Source organism: Oryctolagus cuniculus, chromosome X (assembly GCF_964237555.1).
Source record: "Oryctolagus cuniculus chromosome X, mOryCun1.1, whole genome shotgun sequence".
Classification (NCBI taxonomy): Eukaryota; Metazoa; Chordata; class Mammalia; order Lagomorpha; family Leporidae; genus Oryctolagus; species Oryctolagus cuniculus.
In genome coordinates, this window is record NC_091453.1 from 58096315 (window position 1) to 58121087 (window position 24773).

The 24773-nt window shown below is 34.5% G+C and overlaps 1 protein-coding gene across 6 annotated transcripts in view; it reads right to left on the reverse strand.

Moving 5' to 3' along the window:
- The window catches only part of PCDH11X (protocadherin 11 X-linked), a 754441-nt gene that overhangs the window by 692979 nt on the left and 36689 nt on the right, over positions 1 to 24773 (reverse strand). For 5 of the 6 annotated variants that reach the window (XM_051827412.2, XM_051827411.2, XM_051827410.2 and 2 more), the window contains one exon: positions 10999 to 11582. The exons of the other annotated variant lie outside the window; for it this stretch is intronic. In XM_051827412.2, coding sequence (XP_051683372.1) covers positions 10999 to 11582 — 584 coding nt within the window. The remainder of the gene's footprint in view (positions 1 to 10998; positions 11583 to 24773) is intronic. 6 annotated transcript variants of the gene reach the window in all.

Consider the following 24773-nt stretch of genomic DNA (forward strand, 5'->3'; position numbering starts at 1 on the left):
GTGTGCTGGCGCCGCAAGGTGGAGGATTAGCCTAGTGAGCTGCGGCGCCGGCTGTGGCAAAGTATTTAAGACACCACTTGGAATGTCCACATCTCATGTCATAATGTCTGAGTTAAACTCCCAGTTGCACTTCTGATTCGAGCTACCTGCTAATGCAGAGTGGCAGACAGTAGATATGGCTTAAGTGGCTGTGTTTTTCTACTCACATGGAAGATCAAGATTGAATTCTGATTACCACCTTTGGCCTAGTCCAGCCCTAGCCTTTACAGTATTTGGAGAGTGAACCAACAGACAAAGGATCTCTGCTTCTCTGTGTCTGTCTCTCTACCTCTCAAACAAATAAAATAAAATGAGGGGCTGTAGCTGTGGCACAGTAGGTTAATCCTCCGCCTGCAGTGCTAGCATCCCACAATGGTGCCGGTTCTAGTCCTGGCTGCTCCACTTCCGATCCAGCTCTCTGCTATGGCCTGGGAAAGCAGTAGAAGTTGGCCCAAGTCCTTGGGCCCCTGAACCCACATGGGAGACAAGGAAGAAGCTCCTGGCTCCTGGCTTCAGATTGGCACAGCTCTGGCCATTGCAGCCATCTGGGGAGTGAACCAGTGGATGGAGGATTTTTCTGTCTATCTCTCCCTCTCTCTGTAACTCTACCTCTCAAATAAATAAATAAAAATCTTAAAAAAATTGCAAAAAAAAGTATCGTTGCTACTTCTTCAACTTAGAGAGTTATATGCAGGGTTTGCAATCTTGGAAAATTATGTGATCGATGGGGTAATGTGGCTATGTGTAGGTGACTCCTTAGGAATAACTTTCTTCACAGTAAAATTATCAAGTTTAAATGCCTCCTGAAACACACCAAATCTGTTAAATACTTAAGTCCTCAGAGGAAAAGCAATGTGAGATCACTAAATAGAGAATGAAATAATCAACATCAGAATATTGTAATATTATTGTGTATTTAACCAATGTAAGTAGCCTTCATTTTATATTTATTTATTTATTGAAGGTAGTTGAACTTCTGGGAGTTAACTGAATATTCATTAGATTGTAACTAAACATGATTATATTTTCAAGATTTGTGATATCTATATGAACTCTAATTCATCAGGTTAATCATTCAGCGGCTTAAATAAAGCATTATTTTCAACCAGAAGTAATCTATAAAGTTCTATACTTATTAATTTATTTATAATCCATTAAATTGTTTTTCTAAAATTTATGCATCCTTGGATTATTTAGAGCACCAATTTCTTCTTCTGTTAACCATTTAGGTGATTGTTTCCGTTGTAGACAGCAAAGCCCTACTTGTTCCACTGTCTTTAGGGTGCAGCCGTTGATTTTGCTGTGTATTCCTGGCCAAACCATTTTAAATGGATGAACTTTTAAGCAAACTCTTGTCCTCATGGGATATAGTAACTCTCTCATAAACAAGGAAAACATACTAGTATCCATAAAGGTAGCAAATCTGCTTTAAAAATATTTATTTATTTATTTATTTATTTATTTATTTTGACAGGCAGAGTGGACAGTGAGAGAGAGAGAGAGAGAGAAAGGTCTTCCTTTTGCCGTTGGTTCACCCTCCAATGGCTGCCGCGGCTGGTGCGCTGTGGCCGGCGCATCTCGCTGATCTGAAGCCAGGAGCCAGGTGCTTCTCCTGGTCTCCCATGCGGGTGCAGGGCCCAAGCACGTGGGCCATCCTCCACTGCCCTCCCGGGCCATAGCAGAGAGCTGGCCTGGAAGAGGGGCAACCGGGACAGAATCCGGCGCCCCGACAGGGACTAGAACCCGGTGTGCTGGAGCCGCAAGGCAGAGGATTAGCCTATTGAGCCATGGCGCCAGCTACTTTAAAAATATTTAAAACCTATTTAATTTAGAATAATTAAAAACAAAACATCAAATACATTATTACATATCTCTCCTACAAAAAGCCAAACTTGCAATAAAAAGGATAGGAAAACAAAACAAATAAACAAAAATGTTGTCAGCATGAGACAGAGAAGACAAGAAATCTGATGTATTTAAAATAGCATATGAAGGAGACATAAATAAAGTAATTCCAGATGGTAGAAGCAGTATATGAGACAGTACTCACATTAGCAATATCATAGTCATATGGAGGGCCAGAAGGAAGCAAAGACAAATGAAGAGAAGGAGACATTTGATTCAAGAGATAAGCTAAAGAAGGTAAATAGAAGACTTTCAAAAACATTGAACTTGATCCAGAAATAAATGTGGAGCCAGGGACATTGATTGAGAAAGAGAATACTGCTGTTGTATTATTCTTTGTATACATGCATAAAATATGTATGATCAACTAAGTTTAGGTTGTAAAATAAGCTTTTTAAAGAGTATAAAGCATTAGATCTTAGAAAAATTGGGAAGACTCTCAATGAGTCTTAAACTATAGGGTAAAACCAACAACTATTATTTATAGAACATATTTTTCATGGCACTCAGTAAATTTTATAGATTTTTCTTGTTTCATTCATTATAATATTCCTGCCTGTTTTATATAAGGATAATTTTAATTTGTTCCGAAATATAGGAAAGGAGTTGGAATCACAGATAATTGTTTGGGAATTAAGGTAACAGAAAGACTCATGTGATTACCACCATTATCACATAAATTACAGTTTTCATTAAAAAGTATCAAAATGATTTTGCAGATAAATGTTAGTAACAGTATCAATGCCAAAATCAGACCGGGTAAAAAATAAATTCCTGAAGGTACGTGGTAAAAGTCTACAAAAAATAAGTTCGGATATTTTAACTTTGTCATGATTATTAAACTTAATATAACTCCTTTTTTGATTGCAGCATGAGCAATTCCATATAAAATGTCCTTTTAATGAAATAAAGGTTCTCCTTCTTACATTAGTCATTAGTGTAAAAACACACTCTTCATAATACTTGTTATTAAGCTCCTTGAGGAGAGTGGCTATTTTTCAAATATATATTTGTGCCTCAAGACTTTGCATATTGGTCACTCATTAAATTTACATCACTAGAATTAGACTAAGATATTAGTTAGCTGTCAGTTACTCTTACAAGTAAGACAAAATTTGACAGAAGAGCTTTTCATGATTTAGTTTTACTTCATTGTATGGGAGGAACTTAAAATAATGAACCTTTATATATAAAAGAAGCAGAAGGATGAAAAATGTTCATGACATTATCATGCATTGAATAAAGTCCCAGATTAAATGTGATTTCAAGGGCAAATGCAATTTATGCTAAATAATCCAAAATTTCACTTTATTAGTAGTCAACTTTAAAATTCCCTTATTTTGTAAAATGAAACAAAGTTTCAACTTACTTTGAAAAACAATTCTTTTGTTTATATTTTCTGCTATACAACTTTATGATACTTTTCTTACTATACTTGCAAGTACAGAGATGCATACAAGCAGCAATTAAAATATAATACTGCTAAAAATCCTTCCAATACATTAAAAATATGTAACCATTTTCTAAATGAAGGTGAGCTGGAATTATCACTTTAATTTTACAGCAAATGAAAAACATGTGAAAATCTCTACTTTTATCATTTTAATTGCTAAAAAAATCTGTGCGTATTTTCACATGTATTCTAACTTGATGCACTTAGCTTTCCAGTAACTAATGTTTAACATTTTATAATAAAAATATTTTTTCATATATTTTCAGAATAAAATTTGGAAACATCTAATTCCTGCAAAGACCAATGAATGAAGGACATTTCAAAAATAGTAAAATTAAGTTCTGTGTTATTTAATTAATTTGAACCCAGTCCTTTTCTTTCTCTGGTAACTTCTACCTACATTCAGAAACTAAAAGTCACTTCAACAAAGACCTAGTAAAATGTAATTTGTGGTCAAAGCAATTTATTTGATTTATTATTATGTCACTGGATTATTTAATTATTCACACTTTCTTGACTGATTTTGTGAAGATGGCTGTAAAGTGATAAATGCAAAGGGAGAATATAAATTTTTTAGCATTTAATTTTTAAGTGAGAACTATTTTTCATGTGCATTCTGTATTTTGGGATACAGCAAAAAATCCTTCAGAAACTGATCCCAATTTGCTATATAAATTATTTCATCCATCAAATTAAAACAAAATCATAAATTTTTCTCCAGAATGACCTTATTGCCTTTACCATCTTTTCTGATACATGATGTTATCAACTGTGAAACAAAACCTTTAGAAATGTACCCATTGTTTTTTATCTAATGAAAAATTATATTTCAGTTGACTAAGAGAGTGTCTCCACAGCACAACATAGAGTTATAGTAAATAGAAAAGTTTGTAGCAAAAAGAGTAATTTATGCAAGGTAAGCAACCAACAGTGGGACATTTATTATCTTAGATTATTAGTATTGATCAGAATTATAAAAGCCAACTGGATCTGCGTATTCACACCCCATGTTCTCATGAAAGAATTCTATAACAAATAATTTTGTCCTGTATAAATATACTTTTATTTTCGCTTTTAAGTAATTCTCCTGGGCAGGAATAAAATTGATTTTTATTTAGGTATGGTGAGCAATAAAATAACAGATCAATAAATCTGCAACTAATAATAAAATTTAGTGGTGCTTTTAAAGTTAGTTGATAATATCAGGTTAAGAGGCATGATGTCAGTAAGTTAATCAGATTTGTTTTCTATTGCTTCAATTTATATATTTTACAATTGAGATATCTAAAATGTCTAATATATACTGTTGCATGTTGGACTATTAATAACAGGTATATTTAACAAAAGGCATTAGTGGAATTCTAACCAGGACTCTGTTAATAGTAATGAAGTCAAAAGTTACTTAATCCTATTAGTGTCACACTCTCATTTTAATAAGACCTGACAGCCTTAATAAAGATCCATTTATGAAAAGAATGTGTTTTATGTTGTCATTTTTCCCCCGCTGGAGGTGCACTCTGAAAATAACCCCAGCTTTTAGGGACCTAATAGTCATTACCATTTGATTGTCCTCTCTTTTCCTTTTCAGCATAGATCAAAAATGTTAATATGCACATAATAGAATTCAGAGAATACATAATAATCTTAAAGCTGAATTGGTGAATTTCTAACGAAAACTTTTTATAATTGAAAAAATTAGGAAATCTTTATATTCGAACTCTTCTGAGCATGCTGGAGCCATGAAAACTAAGTAAGCTTTGTAAACTGTTGAACATATTAGTTGTTATAGGACATTCTGCCTGTAATGATATTAATGCATATTTACTCCTAATTTTATGTGCCACTTAGAGCTATGGTAACATACAGTAAAGAAATCTTAATTCTTTCAGAATAATAAATTTGTTTTTTTGTTTCAACCATGTATCATTTGATTTCTCATTCTCAGCAATTTGAATCAAGATCATTAAATTTAATGGTGGATGAGATTTTTTATAATTTGGATTTTCTAACCCAAGATTTCAAAACAAATCTAACTCTAATCTTATTTTCATAAATCCAAGTGCAGATCTTGATCCATGAAGAAGATGTGTAATTAAAATAGAAACAAGGGACAAAAGGCTTTGTTATGTGAAGATTGTCTCAGATTAGATCATTTTTGAGGGTAGTAGAAAAGATTTGGCTGTCTTATGGGATGGGTAGAAACAGGTGAGGGCTTTGAGTGGGGTTACCAATCTGAGGATAAACTGATCTACTTGCTCTGTCAGCACAAACTGTCAGTCTTTGAAACATTGTCATTCCTCCCTCAAGGGAACCGATAAGCACATTTTCATTGGGCTAATGTAAAAATTTTACTACTGATATGTGCCAGGGAACATAGAAATCTCAAGTAGAAAATGAAGATGTATGTAACACCATTACACAAACTAATTTTCTGTGAGTTCCAACCATGGGAAGAAGTAGGTCCCTGTGGTTTATGGACATATCCTGAGTCAGATTGCTTGAGGAATATTTGTTTGTAAAAATGTTGGGTTCCCTGTCAACAAGACTTAGAATATGAAAAAGAACTTAATAAATAACAGGTCATCAGAATAAAAAAAATAGAAGAAATTCTGTAATTTCCCACTCATGGTCAATAGCCTATTCAAATACTACAACATGTGTGATATAGTGTGTGTGTGTTTCTCTCTCTCTCTCTCTCTCTCTCTATATATATATATGTATATATACATTCGTATACATACACATATAGATAAGTGTGTATCTCTATATATGTATATAGATATAAATATTTAACATAGTTCAAATTAAGAAAAAATGATATTAGGAATTCTCATTACAATATCTATTTGAAACAAAGAGATTTAACATCTGAGGTTTTTTTTGAGTGGCATCATCAAAAATGCTTACAAAAGTAGATGACTCATTTTTCTTTACAGAGAAGCATGATGGCTTGAAAAGCTTAAAATATAATGTATAGGAGAGAAATTGACATTTTGAGATTTGATGATTGTTTACAGCCCTTGTCTCTACTATGAGGAACAGTTTTTTTTTTTTTTCTTTCTTCTTACTATTTGTTGAACTCTTTACTTGGTGTAAGGTAATCTTATGAATATAAAGTAAACTGAAGGTAGATCATAAAAATTGAGAGGGAATAATAGAGAAAGGAGGAGGAAGGGTGGGAGCATGGGCAGGAGGGAGTGCAGGGTGGGAAGTATCACTGTGTTCATAAACCTGTATATATAAAATACATGAAATCTGTTTGCCTTAAATTAAAAAATGCCAAAAATAAAGGAAGCAAGCAAAACATAGCAAAAAAAAAAAAAGGAAAAGCTGAAAATTCGACCTCATCAAGGTCACATTGATAAGTTTTTACTAAGCAGAATTACTTAAAAGGCATTTCATTTTTGTGTTCCCATCCTTCTCCTTGTTTTCCCTTCATCTACTCACGCATTCTTTTGTCATGAACTTAATATGATCTCTGCTTCTACGGTTATCAGTGTATCTTCCTGTGTGTTCCTCTTTTGATCAATTCTAAGGGTCTGAAACCATATTTTGGCTCCCATCTCTCTCATTTACTAGTCATATGATCATAAGAAAAATGCACTACCACTCTGAAACTCACTTTCCAAATATTTAAAATGTAGAATAATACTACTTTCCTTGTTTATGCCAAAGCATACTTACCTTCAAAAAATATCGAATCATTAAAATATTTATATATTAATCAAACTTTTATAAATAAAGTTTCTAAGTTTTAAATCTTATGCAAGTTTATATTCTACACACTTTGACACACTTAATACTGTCTATTATCTTTCCACCACTGCCTTTAATTTCAATTAATTAATATCAAATTATCAACAGCAGGACCCCTTCATCTATAAATTGACCTATTTTTTCTCAGGAATTTTTCTCTGTATTTCCCTCTTCTCTCCCTTTTCTATTTGAACATTTCACATACGTTTTATATTACCCTAGTTAGTAGCAACTAACTGTAATTTTGCTATTCTTATCTATTGAACAAAAGTAGAGCAAACTAATATTAATTAAATTCTCATCCTATTTGGCAGGACGGCGGGTCTTTTGAAAGAAATCATTATGGTTGGCCTACTTACTTTTAAATTATAAAATTTACTATAGTCTGTGGATGAATCAAACATGGTTCTTTTCTTTTTCTTTATTTTCCCTTTCCCATAGCATACATGCCGCTGTCATGACAGGGCCTTTTTGCAAGTCAGAGTGCACTCAGTTAAAGTCACCCATGTCATGGCCCTCTGCATGCCTAGGGCTATGCTTTGTGTTCCATTCCCATTATTTTTAACAAGCAGTCAGAATAGTATTTGTCCATACAAATGCCCCAGTACTTTAGGTATATCATAGAGCTACTTTAGGCTTATCACACATTCTAAAACAGCAATTTTAGAACATTTCTATTCCCAAGACTCATCTAGAAATGTCTGGTAAGACTATCTTTTTGTCATTTGCTGATAGTCTTTAAAAGAAAATCAAATGAAAGCACATGTTAACAAAGCGAAAATTATGCTGGTAGGCTTAATTGTTTTGTTTGAATTTGTTAAGCAGCTTTCAGGACAAGTCAGATATTTCTTGGAAGTTCATTAAGCTGTCCTGAGGGAGAAATGATAAAGTTATTTCTTGACTAAAGCATTGCATTTTAAAACAACACAAGTGTCAGGATAGTGGGGTGGAGAGACCCTGTTCCAAACACCTTATTTACACTTGATGAGGTCCCATTTTCATTTTAAGTCTTAATTTTTATTTTCCAAATAAATTATTCTACTATAGGCTATGGTGTCCAACATGGATGCCATTAACCACATGTGACTATTAAAATTAAATTAAATTAAAAATTCAGTCCCTTAGCAGCACTAGCCACATTTGAAGTACTCGGTACATCTGCATGTGGCTAGTGGCTATGGTATTGGATATCACAGACAACAGAACTTGTGTCCTATTTCATAAAGTTTTACTGAACAGTGTTGCTTTAGAAATAGTATCTACTCTGCTACACACTTTTCTCTGAGTAGTGGAATAGTTTAAAACATCTCTAAAGATATTCTGCCCAAGTATATCTATTCTGTACTTTGCACTTATTCTTCCCAATTCTGCCCCTGTAATACTTAAATCATCATCTCCATATTATGGTTGAAGAAGTCAAAGGTCAGAAATACTAGCCTGGGACCTGCGCTTTGGCGTAGTAGGTTAAGCCTCCATCTCCAGTGCCTGCATCCCATAAGGGCCCTGGTTCACATCCTGGCTGTTCCTTTTCCAACCCAGTCCCCTGTTAATGGCCTGGGAAAGCAGTGCAAGATGGCCTAGGTACTTGGGTCCCTGCATCCACGTGGGAGACCCAGAAGAAGCTCCTGGTTCCTGGCTTCAGATTGGCCCAGCTCTGGCCATTGCGGCCAATTGGAGAGTGAACCAGCAGATGGAAGACCTTTCTCTATGTCTCTCCCTCTCTCTGTCTGTAACTCTGCCTCTCAAATAAATAAATCTTTAAAAAAAAAAAAAGAAAGAAAGAAATATTAGCCTGAAAGTAGTAGCTGTAGTAGGGGGTAAGAACTAAATTGTGGTTCACATCTTTTTGACTCCTGCATATTTTTCCATTTCATATGATTATAAGGAGATGTGATTAGGGATCTCTCCTAAACAAATGCTCATTTATAAATCATCTCACCCTTTTCTATCTGCATTTACTTCATATAATCAAACACATCTGCTTTTCACCTGAATTCAGGCAACTGAAATAAAAAAGGAAAGTTAAAGAGATCTGTAGCCTTTGATTTCTGAATGTATTTATAAACAGATACATCTTTTCAACATATTGGCATTAGTTGAACAATTTTCACATATTTCATAGCCTCTAGGACAAAACAGTTATATGTCTTTTTTTTTTTTTTTTGACAGGCAGAGTGGACAGTGAGAGAGAGAGACAGAGAGAAAGGTCTTCCTTTTGCTGTTGGTTCACCCTCCAATGGCCGCCGCACCCGGTGCGCTGTGGCGGGCGCACCACGCTGATCCGATGGCAGGAGCCAGGTAGTTATCCTGGTCTCCCATGGGGTGCAGGGCCCAAGTACTTGGGCCATCTTCCACTGTACTCCCTGGCCACAGCAGAGAGCTGGCCTGGAAGAGGGGCAACTGGGACAGAATCCGGCGCCCCGACCGGGACTAGAACCCGGTGTGCTGGCGCCGCAAGGCGGAGGATTAGCCTAATGAGCTGCGGCGCCGGCCTATGTCATATGTTTTTAAATATTTTTAGCATTAGCCATGTCAATCATAGTCTGGCGGAGAATAAGAAAATATTTTTTAGTGTTTGGAAAATCCTCTAGCCATGTCTATGTGAAATCTGCACAATTTTTATAGACATTTAAAGATCTTTAAATCTTTAAATAGCATGCAATTTCAATTGCATTCTATTAATTTACAGGTCCAAATCCTGAGTTTTCTACTACATCATACAACATGCAGGTAACTAACAATGCACATTCACTTGATAAATGTGACCCTTCTGCACATATTTTGAAGAATATCAAATGTTTCATTTGTTCTTACCCCTACCTTCCTCACTCCAATACCCAAATCCAGCCAGAGTAGGTTCCTCAGATTACCTGAATTTTTGTGCCTAAAGGCTTAGTTATCCCTTACAGCAAAAGAACATTGTGTGTTTTCAAAGTATTGGAACACAATGAAAATATTTAACACTGACATTTTGTCACTTTGATGACCAAAAATGTGATTACAGATCTTGTTTTGACTTGAAATTATCTTGAAAAATGTTTATTATTAATCTGTGAATGTTCAGATATGTTAGTAGTAAAAGTGCTCTGTGGGGTGGACATTCAGCCTGGCAGTTAAGACTTCAGTGATGAAGTCACATCTCTCATCAGAGTTTCTAGGTTCTCTACCCAGCTCTAGCTCCTGACTCCAGGTGCCTGCTAATGCACACCCAGAGAAGCAATGGTGATGGCTCAAGTTATTGGGGTCCTGCCACTCACATGGAAGTTACAGACTGAGTTCCTGGCTACCAGCTTCAGTCTGATCCAGAACTGGCCATTGTGGGCATTTAGAGAGTGAGTCAGCAGTTAAAAGCTCTCTCTCTCTCTCTCTCTCTCCCTGTCTCTGTCTCTCCCTCACATAACTAAAAAAATTATTGAATATTATATTCACCCAATAAACTTATTTGGCATATTTTCAAATGACAATATAAAGCTTCCTATCTAAAATAAGAAGAATGGTAGCCAGGTTTGTGTATTCAATGATACTTGATTGTTTAGGTCTAACCTATGAAGAGCCATCACTGGACAGGTTAAAAGTAGGATATTGAGCAAGCTAAATGGGATGAGCTCTTTGATTGACCCCAAGTAGATTGTTAAGGGAAGCACAACTGTTTGAAACTAGTAGATATACAATAAAAATTCATACCTCTCATGTATTTGCAAAAATTGTGTTGATGAATTCTATCTACCATGCTTCGTTTAAACTGAAAAATAGGTGTAATGCTTACTCAAAACTTGAAATATATTGATTGATTTTTTGTCTTAAAAAATGAAATAATGTTTTTAGCAAAGTGTTTTCAAACGCACCTTAATTAGTTGGTAATTTTGAACTCCATTTATTCCGATATCAGGATCAACTGCCGCTGGGAGAGCATATCGAGAGTTTATAGCCGAATTCTCTGGAATTGATATGTTGATAACCGTTGCCGGGAATAATGGTGCATTGTCATTTATGTCCTCTATCAGAAAACGTATCTTAACCAGTCTAAATATTTCATCCGGCAAAACGGCAACCTCCACTTCATAAAAGCAACGGGCATCCAGCATGATACCGGCACATAATTTCTCACGATCGATGCGAGCGCCAGTAGTGAAGATTTCACCAGTGCCCTCTTCAATCCGAATCAGTGGCACATCTCCTGTCTTGTAGACTAGTTTGAACTGCATTGGCGATGTCAAGGACTTGTCTGGAATAAGCGACAAGTTGAGGTCTTTCAACAAGTCGCCTATCAGGACGTTTTCTGGCATTTCTTCTCGGACCGTGTAGTTCTTCTCCTGGGCGCCAGACTGAAACACGACGCATGCTAACAGGACCGCAAATATATACGTCCCGGACAACAAGTCCATACCAGGCACAATTGTGACAGTTCTTTGTATCAACCCGCAGAATACTGACAAAGAAAAGAGAGAGAGAGAGAGAGAGAGAGAGAGAGAGAGAGAAAGGGAGAAAAGAGGAAGAATAAAAATTATTAGGAAGTCAACTATAGTTAACTAAATGTTCAGTTTTAAATTAAAACCATCAAGTGAAATATTAATGAAATCAGCACTGTTAAATAATGGCAAATCTGTTTTGCAAAAAGTATTATGATTTTTATATTAAGATGAACTATAACGAATATTTTAATTGTATCAAAATAATTAAAATACATGTAATTAAAACATTTAATTCAAAATATTTGCATTAACTTAATTCAATAGTTAAGAAAAAGTATATTTGTTACCAATTACAAAATATAATTATTATTGTTTGTGATCTTACGGATTTCAATTGTAATTATTTTATTGGCAAGGAATATTTTGTACAATATTCCATATCTTCAGTTCTGGGTACAACAATGTAAAAACTGATGTGGACAAAGGACATATGAGGGACGACTCAGGTAGTTTGCATTGAAGCAAAAGAAATCCTTTGGGAGACAGCTTGATGCAACAAACACCTAAACATAAGAACTATTATGTGTAAAGGGAATTAGAGTTTTCTTTCCTGAGATTAGAAAAACGAGAATAGGTATAAGTTGGGGTGGGGGCAACTTTCAGGTCAAGATAAACAAATGCTCATTAAAGCATTTTGAAGAAAAACAAGGTTCAGGAACTAGTGAATTCCATATCTTTGTAGGTACTGATACAGAATGGGAACTGCCAGTTGAGACTGGAAATTTGTTTTAGGCGTAGAAATTTGATAGACAACATCCAAGAGTTCAATGGGAAAGCTGGGCTAGAAGAAATTCCAAGTCTGAGAATTTATGATTACAGAATGCAGAAGGTAGTCCATATGAAAATGAAACATCCACAAACTGACATAGGAATTACTCACTAAAAGAAGAGCCTGAATGGAGTTTAAAAATAAGAAATTCATTGTATTAGACATTTAAAAATTGCTAAAAGGATATTTTTTTAATGTTCTCACCACAGTAAAAAACCTGTGTAGTAATGGATTTCTCAATTAGCTTAATTGACTCTTTCTGTGATGAATACATGGATCAGAACTTCACCTTGTATCCCCAAAATATACGCAATTACTATTTGTCAATTAAAAATAAGTAAATTTTTTAAAAAAATAAAACAGGCATTTCAAAACATTTTACTGAGTTTAAAGTTAGTAAAAAAAGCAATCTCTTGGCTGCTTTTTTCCTTTATTATTTTTCACTCACTGAAATCCTTCCAAGTGTCTCAATTCTCTAATTTTTGTGGTGAAATTCAACACGAAAATTTTATTTCTTTATAGTCAGCAATATTTTTCTCATTTCCTTTCTAAAATCTCGATTTGATATAGTTTCAGTATGATATATTAAATATTTTAAATCTCTAGTATCATGAAACATTCTAATATGTTTCTAGATGTTATTTATAGGTAATATGTTATGTAAACACAAAATGAAATTTATATTGCACTGCACTAAACACTATCAGATGTTATATTTTTATTATTAAATAGGGGTTAATGCAGCTATCAAAGCATTCAGCAGTTTTAAAAGATGAGTAGACAGATGGTCATTTAAAATTCCATTACAGAAAAGTATTAATGCACATACATATCTAATTAAGGAAGTTCTCAATATTTATTGGTAATCAATAACATTAACAAAGTTTTAGTAGTGGTCTAAAAATGGGAGGACTTATGACATGATATAAATAACTTGTTATGGATACTGTGCTGTGATTATGACAGACAATGCACCATATTCAGTGTTCCACTGCATAGCTACATGTCTGCATTTTCAGAAATGTGCATATGCAAATGTTGGAAGACATAAAATGGGAGAAAAAGAAATTGTCCTATTTGCAATCAGCAATAGAATAAATACATATGTTGCAAAAAATGAGATGGCTTAGATCCCAAATAGAAGCAAGAGGCAAACTAGATAAACTTTAAACATCTCATTTTATAAATGCTGATCACATAATATTACAATTATGACTCCAACCATCTTCCTTTGTTGAGACATTGATGCCATTTATAGAACATTTCAGCTATAATAATGAGTAATACTAATGCTGAAGACATTCGTTATCCTAGTAAACAACACAAAAAGACTGTTGTCTGTGCTACAGTATTTTTAGCATCATTTGCTCAATGATGAGCATTGGGACTACCTGATACAGAAACCTGCTCAACACTAGGTCTCTTGTGAATTATTGGTCTTATACTTTGTGAGTGTGAGATTAAAAACACACCACTGACACTTACTGTGAGTTAATATGCATACATATGTGTGTGTCCTATTCACTGTGAATCTAGGACATCTGAATATGAGTGTCTATGTATGTAGTTTTATAAATACCATGCAAACATAAGCAAAAACAAAAATGGGACAGCGACAATTGGAACTAAAACTACTACTCTATTCTTATCTTACCCTTAGGTATTACACAATATTACAACTGGTAAAGGAGTACTATAAACCATATTTTCAAACACTCTATGCATGTTGCAATATCTCTATGCAAGAAAAAGAATTAGAAAGTGACCTAATTTTAAGGAGTTCTCCCATTCCACTCTAATTCTACTCTACCTTTATTATCATCATCAAATAAAGTATTGTCAAGCTACAAGGGATATTTAACTTCTAGTTAGCAATTACTTTCAGATGAATTGAATTCATGAAGGTGAAGTGGCTCATGTACCAAATGTTTACACAACAATTTTTATGTGCCAAGCACAGTTCTAGGCCCTGAGAGTACATCAGTAAACAAAACAGACAAATAATCTTGCTCCTCATTATATCTGTAGAATTGTATCTGTGAATTACATGGAATCTCTTCTCTTTGCACTAATATCACATTAACATGACAATTGATGAGAATTGTGTTGTAGTAATTATCATGCATTTGCTGTGACCCTGAGAACCTAGTGTATTAATAAATTCCTTTAAAACATAAAAAGGAACATACAAAGAAAAAAAAAAAAACAGAAAAACAGAGAACCTCAAAAAAATTGGTCCTCCTAGAGTTTATATTTGATAATGTAAATATTCTAGCTGGCCTTTAATTCACCGTTCAACCATTTTTGAACTCAACACTGCTTCTACCAAATGTGAACATACATGATTAAATAACCTCAACCCCCAGATTTTCACTCCAACTCTTACATTTATCACTTGAAAATTTATTATCCTTAAAATTAAAAGGGTTTTCCTTGAAAATGCAGACTATAATTCCTTGAATGACCAGTAGAGAAATAAGTTGCTAAATATGAATATAGTCACTTCTCAGTTTTATGGATGCATGATAAATTTTTCTCAAGTACTCAGGGAAAATATGCCTACACACATACATTTACTTGGATCTAATTTTTATCTTTCCTTATGAGAAAATAAGATAATCTTAAATTCCCTAATCCTTCCCTGGCAAAGCATTCCTACTATAGACTGAAGTTAGTTTGGAGATTGATAGAGTAAGCAAAATGAAAGGAGAGATTTAAAAATATTTACCAGTTTCAATAGAAGCTTTACTATGTAAGTGAAGCCCTTTTTTGGCAGTATCTAGTGGTTGGATAGGCAATAGTTGTATTTATAGGGCTATAATAATGATAATAAGAGAAAAATAGAAACAAAATAAGCACCTCAAAAATATAAAGATATGAAAATCAAACCTGCAGGTTCATTTTATAATCTATGAAGAATTTAATTCAGAAGGATGAATAGGTAAGAGCGCTGCACCTCTAATATGTATAATTCTAAAAGTCTCAAACCACAAAAGTGATGTTCAAATGATCTGTCAGATTTCCAAGGCATAATTTCCTTGATGTTCTTGTTACATTCTCCTTCAATTATAGTGGCATTTCCAGCTGTGATATAGATAGACAGATAGATAGATAGATAGATAATTGATTAATTGATTGATTTGAAAGGCAGAGTCATAAAAGAGAAGGAGAGACAAAGTGAGAGAGATCTTCCATCTGCTGGTTCACTCCCCAAATGGCTACAAAGGCCAGGGCTGGACTAGGTCATAGTCAGAAGCCTGGAACTCCATCCAGGTCTTCCACAAGGGTGGCAGAGACTCAAACACTTGGCCACATTCTGCTGCTTTCCCAGGCACATTAGCAAGGAGCTGGATATCAGAAGTGGAGCAACTGGGACTCAAACTAACACTTATATGGGATGCTGGCATCACAGGCAGTTGGTTTAATCCATTGCACCACAACACCTGCCCCTCATTTGTGATATGTTTAAATTAATTCTATGTGAATGAGTGATTTATATACTATAATAAAACACTTTAAAAGAATGAAAAAGCTGGGTATTAGTGAACATAAGAAATACCTGTATGCTGCTCATTATCTTAACTCCACTAAACTCCCATATTCTGATTATTTTAATGACTCATGGAGTAAAAAATATACCATTCAACAACCACTTTGATGCTCTTGTTCTCATGCAGAGGTAAATTTTCTTAAACAGCCTGGGTAAACAATAAGAAAGTTTTTGAGGCTGACACTAGGGATCTAGGACATGAAAATGTGAAACATAGCCACACTGGGAGAAAGACAAACTGGAGCAACTGATGAGCCCAATATTTTCAAGGGGACTGACCACAGCAAGAAGAGTGATTCAGGAGCATTCGGTTGCCCCTATTCGACACACACAATTCCTACACATTCTGAAATTTGAGGTGTCACAGTGAAAATTTTTTTTTTTTTTCTTGACAGGCAGAGTGGACAGTGAGAGAGAGAGACAGAGAGAAAGGTCTTCCTTTGCCGTTGGTTCACCCTCCAATGGCCGCCGCGGCCGGCGCGCTGCGGCTGGCGCACCGCGCTGATCCGATGGCAGGAGCCAGGAGCCAGGTGCTTTTCCTGGTCTCCCATGGGGTGCAGGGCCCAAGCACCTGGGCCATCCTCCCCTGCACTCCCTGGCCACGGCAGAGGGCTGGCTTGGAAGAGGGGCAACCGGGACAGAATCCGGTGCCCCGACCGGGACTAGAACCTGGTGTGCCGGCGCCGCTAGGTGGAGGATTAGCCTAGTGAGCCGCGGCGCCGGCCCGTGAAAATTTTAATAAGGTACTTTATTTATGTACAACTAGTATTTTCATTAAATCTGATTCCACAAAGGGCTCATTTATTGTACACATTTTTGTACATGTCTAATTTTCACTTTGGGATCTAATCTTCCCTGAGAAGTGGATTCCAACCATGTTGCCTCTGTGTCCAAAATGCTTAACTTTGTTGATTCATTCTAACACTCCTCAACAGGTAGTGCAGTGTTCTCTAACAGAGTTTCAAAATCTGTTAATCAGTGCTCAAACATCACTTATAAGACCATTTGTGAAAGTCACTTTTCTATATTTTCTATATTATTTGGTATTTAGATATATGATTTGGGGAACATTTGAAATACAGCTTTACAGATTAATCAAACCAGAGACATATTTTGTATGCTAAAAACATTATTTGTCAAGTACATATGAACAAATGCATGTGACTTTAATTATGATTATTTCAGTACTAATAATTATTTTAATATATTTCAACCACTACCAGATTATCATAAATCATAAATTAAAAATCTGAAAGATAATTTGCATTTGGTGTAGAATTTTAATTTCTCTAAGTGATTTTAAATCAGTTATTTTATTCAATCTAGGTGATACGTGAGTATCTTACAGGTACTAATTTATATATTAGTATTTCCATCAAATAGTCATAAATTTCACACTCTAAAAATTCTTTAAGATCATATTTTAAGAAGGTGTAAATTACTTAGCCAAAGGTATCCATGTGTAAAGGGAAAGCGGTTGGGTCGGCGCTGCAGCTCACTTGGCTAATCCTCCGCTTGCGGCACCGGCACCCTGTGTTCTAGTCCTGGTCGGGGCACCAGATTCTGTCCCTGTTGCTCCTCTTCCAGTCCAGCTCTTTGCTGTGGCTCGGGAAGGCAGTGGAGGATGGCCCAGGTCCTTGGGCCCTGCACCCTCATGGGAGACCAGGAGGAAGCACCTGGCTCCTGGCTTTGGATCGGCGTAGTGCGCCGGCCGTAGCAGCCATTTGGGGGGTGAACCAAAGGAAAAGGAAGACCTTTCTCTCTGTCTCTCTCTCTCTAACTCTGCCTGTCCAAAAACAAAAACAAAAACAAAAAAAGGGGGGAAAGTGCTTGCAAAAGAGAGACAGACAGAAACAGAAACTAATGGACTTGGCATCTATGACTAAATTGTGAAATGATGGAGGTATTTTGACATCATGAAATCAAAGAACTTGAGGGATTAGGAAAGGTGCTATTTGATAAAAGAATGTTCAGGTATGACAATTCAACTCATCTGTTGACAAAATATGGTTTCTTAAAATATGCATCTTTGGGATAATTTGTGAGTTGAGTGGGTATTTGCTCAATAGCCTATTTTGAGTTTTAGATATATAAAGGAAATGAAAACTCTTAGTAACTCTTGTACTGATGAATTAAAAAAAAAAACACAGGTCTACCCAGAAGAAATAAGTGATATTACATTCACAATATTAATGCTTAAATTATCTGTGTAGAAATACAAATTAATTTTACTGTTGATTGTTCAGCTTCCTAAATTTAAGAATTAATTGAATATCTACTCAAAGCATTTTATCAGATTATTCTCATTTATAGATGCATACTTCTGCATAACTTAATATATTTTATTTGTGTCAACTTCTAATATATCAAATTCATGATGCAATAACATCAATAGTTAAAAGCCAATAAGTTACACCACCAAATCTAGGAAATAGTGGCTGAAAACAAGATCCCAGTTGATATTGTGAAAAACTAATCAAGTTAAAATATTAGTTAACAGATAATGAACAGTGGGTTAGGCGTTTGGTACAATATTAAGACACCATTTGGGATGCTAGCATCTCACATTGGAATATCTGGGTTAGAGTCCTGGCTCTACTTTTGATTCCTGCTTCCTTCTCACCCACACTCTAGGGGGCAGCAGGTCATGACTAAAGTTGCGCTCCACGTTCCTGACTTTGGCCTGATTCAGCCTCCCCAGGTGCTACAAGACTTTGAGGAGTCCACCAGTAGATGGAAGAGTTCTCTGTGTCTCTTTGTCTCTGAAATTCAAATAAACTAAAATAAATAAAAACTTTTTTAAAAGAAAAGAAAAATGTATCTATCAACCTACTGTTCTGAAGAACAGGAGACTATTTTCATCTTTAATAGCGGCATTCATTCACTCAGGGAAAAAATAAAGCTCTTCCTGTTATGTCTCTGAAGTGACATAATCCACAACCAAGTAGCTATGCATTACGGACCACTAAGCAAAAATCACATAGCAACTTTTGAACTGTCTTATAATAGGTATCTCAGCCTAAAGATTCAATAATATCCATCTTTTAGTTCGTATACTCTTACACACATTTAAATATCATTTCTGTATTTTTTGTTTTGTTTCATCTCAAAGCCACAGCAAACCAGATGACAACTTTAAAGCGAAAACATTAATTCCTTAATGAATAGAAAAACAATTGAAACATAAACTAGAATGAGAGTTTGCTTCAAAGAGCTGGTGAAAAAAATGGAACTAAAAGACAACACACATTTTTCATAAACTTTTTGAATATTCCTTGTACACATAGGCCACATTTTGAATCTTTAATATGTTATTAATGTAAAGCAGAAAATTCTCAATTTTGGCTTTCAAAGCACCTTGCTACATTTGAGAAATTTTGGTGGGTTCTGCTTCAATATTATTAACTCGTTTGAATGTGTACAAATATGGGATTTTAAAACTGAATGCTTTTAAGGGAACTCTACCACCTGTGATAAGCTACACAACACCTGAAGATTTAGTTCTTCAAAAATAATAATTTAGGTATAGAACTGTTTATTCATAAAGAACATTTTAAATTGAAATGACTGCTAAATCATTATATTTCATACTATAATTTTCCAATCTGAAAGCCAGAATCATTTGAAATATACCCTAAAAATTACTAAGCCTTTATATTTAACTTAGCACCACATGGCACTATGCCAAATACATAGTAAGTGTTTTAGAAATGTTTTCTAGAGCCTTAAGTCTCCAAATCTTTTGTTTTTAACCTTTTTCTTTCTTCCAAGAAAAAAGTTATACTGACACTCAAAGAAAACAATAGGCATACGTTACAACAATTCGGACTGTTTATTATTTTATTCATTTTGTTTTATTCACAGTTCTAAATTTTTCTAGTGAGAGTGTATTTTATTCACTATCATCACCATCACCTGTAATTATTTTCTTTTTTTTTTTTTTTTTTTTTTTTTTTTTGACAGGCAGAGTGGACAGAGAGAGAGAGAGAGACAGAGAGAAAGGTCTTCCTTCGCCGTTGGTGCACCCTCCAATGGCCACCGCGGCCGGCGCGCTGCGGCCGGCGCGCTGCAGCCGGCACACCGCACTGATCCGAAACCAGGAGCCAGGTACTTATCCTGGTCTCCCATGTGGTGCAGGGCCCAAGCACTTGGGCCATCCTCCACTGCACTCCCTGGCCACAGCAGAGAGCTGGCCTGGAAGAGGGGCAACCGGGACAGAATCCGGCGCCCCAACCGGGACTAGAACCCGGTGTGCCAGCGCCGCAAGGTGGAGGATTAGCCTAGTGAGCCATGGCGCCAGCCACCTGTAATTATTTTCATTACAAAGTACACTTAGTTGTTCTTAGCAGAACAGTTTTTCCTACTATCAGCAAACAAAATATATAAATGGATTAACTAACACAGCACCTTTTCAAAATAATTATAAATTCTTCCAATTTAAAGGTTTTCTTTTCTCTTTCTATGACGTTTTCCAATTTGGGAAGCCACAAACACCACTAGGGTTTATTTAAGAATTCAAAGTAATATCTTTTATTGTTAGCCTTCATTCAGTATTCTCCATGTATTTTCACTGCAAGTAAAAATCGAGTATTCTTTCTATGTGGCAATATACTAACAGATGAGAAAATGAATTATGTGATACATTTATTTTTTGTAAAAATCAAGCAGTGCATTAACCTCAAAATGACTTGAAGTCATCAAATGGGATATCTAGAATATAAGAGTTCTACCTCTACACCATTGTATATGGTATTTTTTTTTTGCCAAGCAAACATCAGCCAAACACTAATTGCGGAATAACCAAGAGATGTTTCATTTTTATGCTTAAAATAATAATCTCTATGTGTGCCCTAGTGTGTATGTGTGTATGTGCACAAACAAATAAATTCAAAGAAAATGCCACTATATCAAGCAATAGTTGAAACGCAAGCGGTGTGTTGTGGTTACTCTCACATTAAGGCAGTTCTGAAATGCAATAATTTCACTTATGTTCCACACCACTGCATTTTCAAATAAATATTATATACATCCAAAAAAGACATTTTTGTTTAGGGATTTTCAGTCATTGCTATTTTATTAATTCAGCTATTGAACTCTTTATGAATAACAAAATTTCAATCTTGCTTATTTATGAAGATTTTCAAATATTTAAGTTTATGTTCTCAAATCTGGTTTCACATTGATTTTGGAAAAGAGATTATGAAAGAAATGAAATACAGTATTTTTATTAGGTACTTATGACAAATTATTTGTGAGACTTTGCCTCCCCAAATATTTTTGGATTTTATAATTATAACTTATATTATAATGATTTCAATTTGAACTAGAATATGAAATAGGTGGAAAATGACCATTACTTCTTTTTAGTTAAATTATATTTTCTACATAGCTGATAAACATTAGTATAATCCAGAAAATTTCTTACTATTACAATAATATTAGAAATGCTGAAAGATTTCATTTTTTCTATTTAGAGATATTAGCTCCTTAAGAGAGATCATGAAATAAATTATCACAACCAGAAATATTTCACACTCATTATAACTGGCACTTGCTCTAGGAAACTGTGATCAAGCGCTGCATGAATTCTTCCTATTAACTGACAATTCTGGAAGATAAAGACAAATGCTATTCAAGATCAAATTGCTTTTCATCAATACTTGATATTACATATAGCACAAGAATAAAAATTTAGAAGCAATGGTATTATACTTCTGAAGAAAAAAGAAAATTATATTTTCCACAATACAATCATGTGCAGACTATAAGCATCTAGGCCTATACAGTCCACTAGCAGTTCTTATGAGTAAAATCTATTAAATTAAATTAAAAATTCAATTCCCTACTTGCAAATGTTCAATAGTCAATTGTGGCTAAGTACTAAATCGTTGGGCAGCACAGATTATAGAATTTCTGGTATTGCAGAAAGTTCTCTTGGACAGTGCTGATCTAGATTAAGTGGTCAATAATCTTGAGGTATATGTATATCCAGGACAGTGAGTGATAGCTGAGGTAGTCAGTTCATAGGTATGGGACAAAAATATATAAAGTGAAATGATGCAGGAAAATTGATTATTAAATCATCTAGTAATGAGTACTAATTTATGACATTACATTTTGAAACTATTAGGTAGTGAATATTTTAAAGAGATTGGTAACTTGTTAATTCAAGGAAAAATATCGCTCTTTCAAAATTAGAGATCACACTGCCTTACATTCTCTGAGAGGGAAAAAAATCAGTTTTACAGTTATAAATAAATAGTATCTTAAAATATAATTATTTTCATCAAACATTATATAATCCCAATAAACTGAGAATAGGTGCTCTGATAAATAAATGTAGTGTGTCTGAGACATCAAAATTATACAGAAGTAATACATCAATGCAACTACCTACTTGACAGTTTTTAGTGTATTGGGTAGGCTCAATAGAATTACGGAGTACTCACCACGTTCTTCTCATATACCACCATCATAATCCATATACGGATAGTATGAAGAATATAATGCATGATAGAAATCATTAATTCTTCAAAAACTTCAGACAGGAAACTGAAGGATATAGCACGAATATCCTAATAGACAACTGTGTAAGTTTGACACTATCTGGCTTTATGCAATATCATAAATGCATGCATACTATGAATAATTACATTTACCTGTGATACAGAATCAAACAGTGCAAGTTACTGTTGTTCTACCATATCCAATTATCATTTCACTCTTAATTCTTCTCTTTTTACTCCCAGTCCATATTGCCTCTTCCTCCTCTGAATATATGGTCAGAGTACGGATGTACATTGCCTGCTACAGTTTACAAAATCTATTCCTATGTTTGTGCAGACTTACCCCTTCACCTCTAAGTCCCCCACAGTGCTGGATACAGTCTTAATGAGTGATGATGAATTATTTTTATATTATCTTTTACAAGAACTTTTTATAAAAACTAATACTAATGAAGAAAAAGTTTCTGTGAGTCTAAATTTAGTTAAATCACTAGTAAAAGCCACTAAGCACTGAAACAGAAACAGAATCCTTGATTTTTTTTCCTGGTACAATACACAGACTTGCACCTAATCTCTTTTATCCCTAAAATAAGGGAAAGGGGGATTCATCCTTAAATCTTATGAGTCAGCTTTTAACCATTTGAAATTGTCTCTTACTTGTATTGGAGAAGAAATGAACAAATACAGTCAATGTGAGATTCTAATATTGTAACATTTAAATTTTTATGGTAATTTTCAGAACTTACTATATTATTATACATAAAACAGTAACCTTAAACAGATATTTGTGCATCAAGATTTTTCTTTTACCAGAACAGCTTAAGCCACCACTTTTGATGTGGGCATCCCATATTTAAGTGCCGGTTCATGTCCCAAGTGCTCTGTTTCCAATCCAATTCCCTGCAAATTCACCTGGGAGGGCAGTAGAAGATGGCCCAGGTGCTTAGGCCCCTGCAACCCACATGGGATAACCAGATGGAGTTCGGGGCTCCTGGCTTTGACCTGGCAGAGCTCTAGGCATTGCAAACATTTGGAAAGTAAACCAGCGGATTGAAGATCTGTGTCGCTTCCTCTCTCTCTTTCCCTCTTTCAAATTAATAAAATAGATGTTTTAAAAAACATTTTTTACCTTTTCCATATTCAGTACATAATGTTACTATAATTGGTTTGCATTTATAGTTACTTATTTCTTTCCTAGTGTGTCAATATGTTGGTATGTCAACCTATCCAAATATGGTATCTCTTAAAGGGCATATTTTTGCTCAATGTTACTTTCAAAGTAGCAATTAAATTCACACGCTAAAATAAGCTAGCAAATAAGATTTTTTATTTCTGTTTTATGTGCTACACATTAATGAGAAAATGTAAAATCAACTGCTTATACAGTCATTATCAAGTGTTTGAAAAATAATTAGTTGATAGCTAATACTACCATGCTAACAAAAAATCCATTTCATAGAGGCATCATTTAAGTAAACTTTTGATTTAATATTCTAATTTTAAAATAAATGAAAATTGCCCCATACACAATTAACTGAAGGATTCCATAGAAATCCATTTTGCACTCTCTTTATTAACAATATTGATGACTTTAGACAAATCATTCATTCAGGGATTCACAAGCATTGTACCAAAATCATTCACTTAAAGCTATTGCTACATGTATTTGACATCAAAATTGAGATAATCATTAATTTTCAGGACTAAAAACCATCAAAATCATAAAATGCTATAATCTCAAATATTAACTCTATTAACTGCCTGGGACAGATGAACTTATTTGAATTTTAGTCTAAGATGCTGGAGTATAGGCTAGGACGGCAGACTGTCTGATTTTAAATCATCCACCACTTATTAGGTGTGTGATTTTCTGCAAGCTAATTAAATTATATGTGTCCCTGTGTAAAATGTAGAGAATAGATATCTACCTCATAGTATTATTATGAAGACTAAGTGAATTAATACATGTAAAATGCTTAGAACAGTTCCTGGTACCAAATAAGTGTTGTATATGTTTGTAAATGTATTATTAAACTAACAAAAATAGAACAAATGTGTTTGTATATCCCGCATTCACAAAGATAATTATAAGCCTATGGAAAAATAATGGGAATTGAATTCTAGTATTAACTCTACCTTTAAGTAGCTTTGACTCTACATGTCATTTAATCATTCTATGTTTCACTTCCTCATTGAAGGTGAATAGAGTTTATCTCCAAGATCATTTCTTGTTCTAGTATTCTATGAAAATAAGCCTTAAAAAAATTGTAATCATTTGCATATTGTATCTCAATTATGAGCAATTCTACCACCTAAAAAAAAT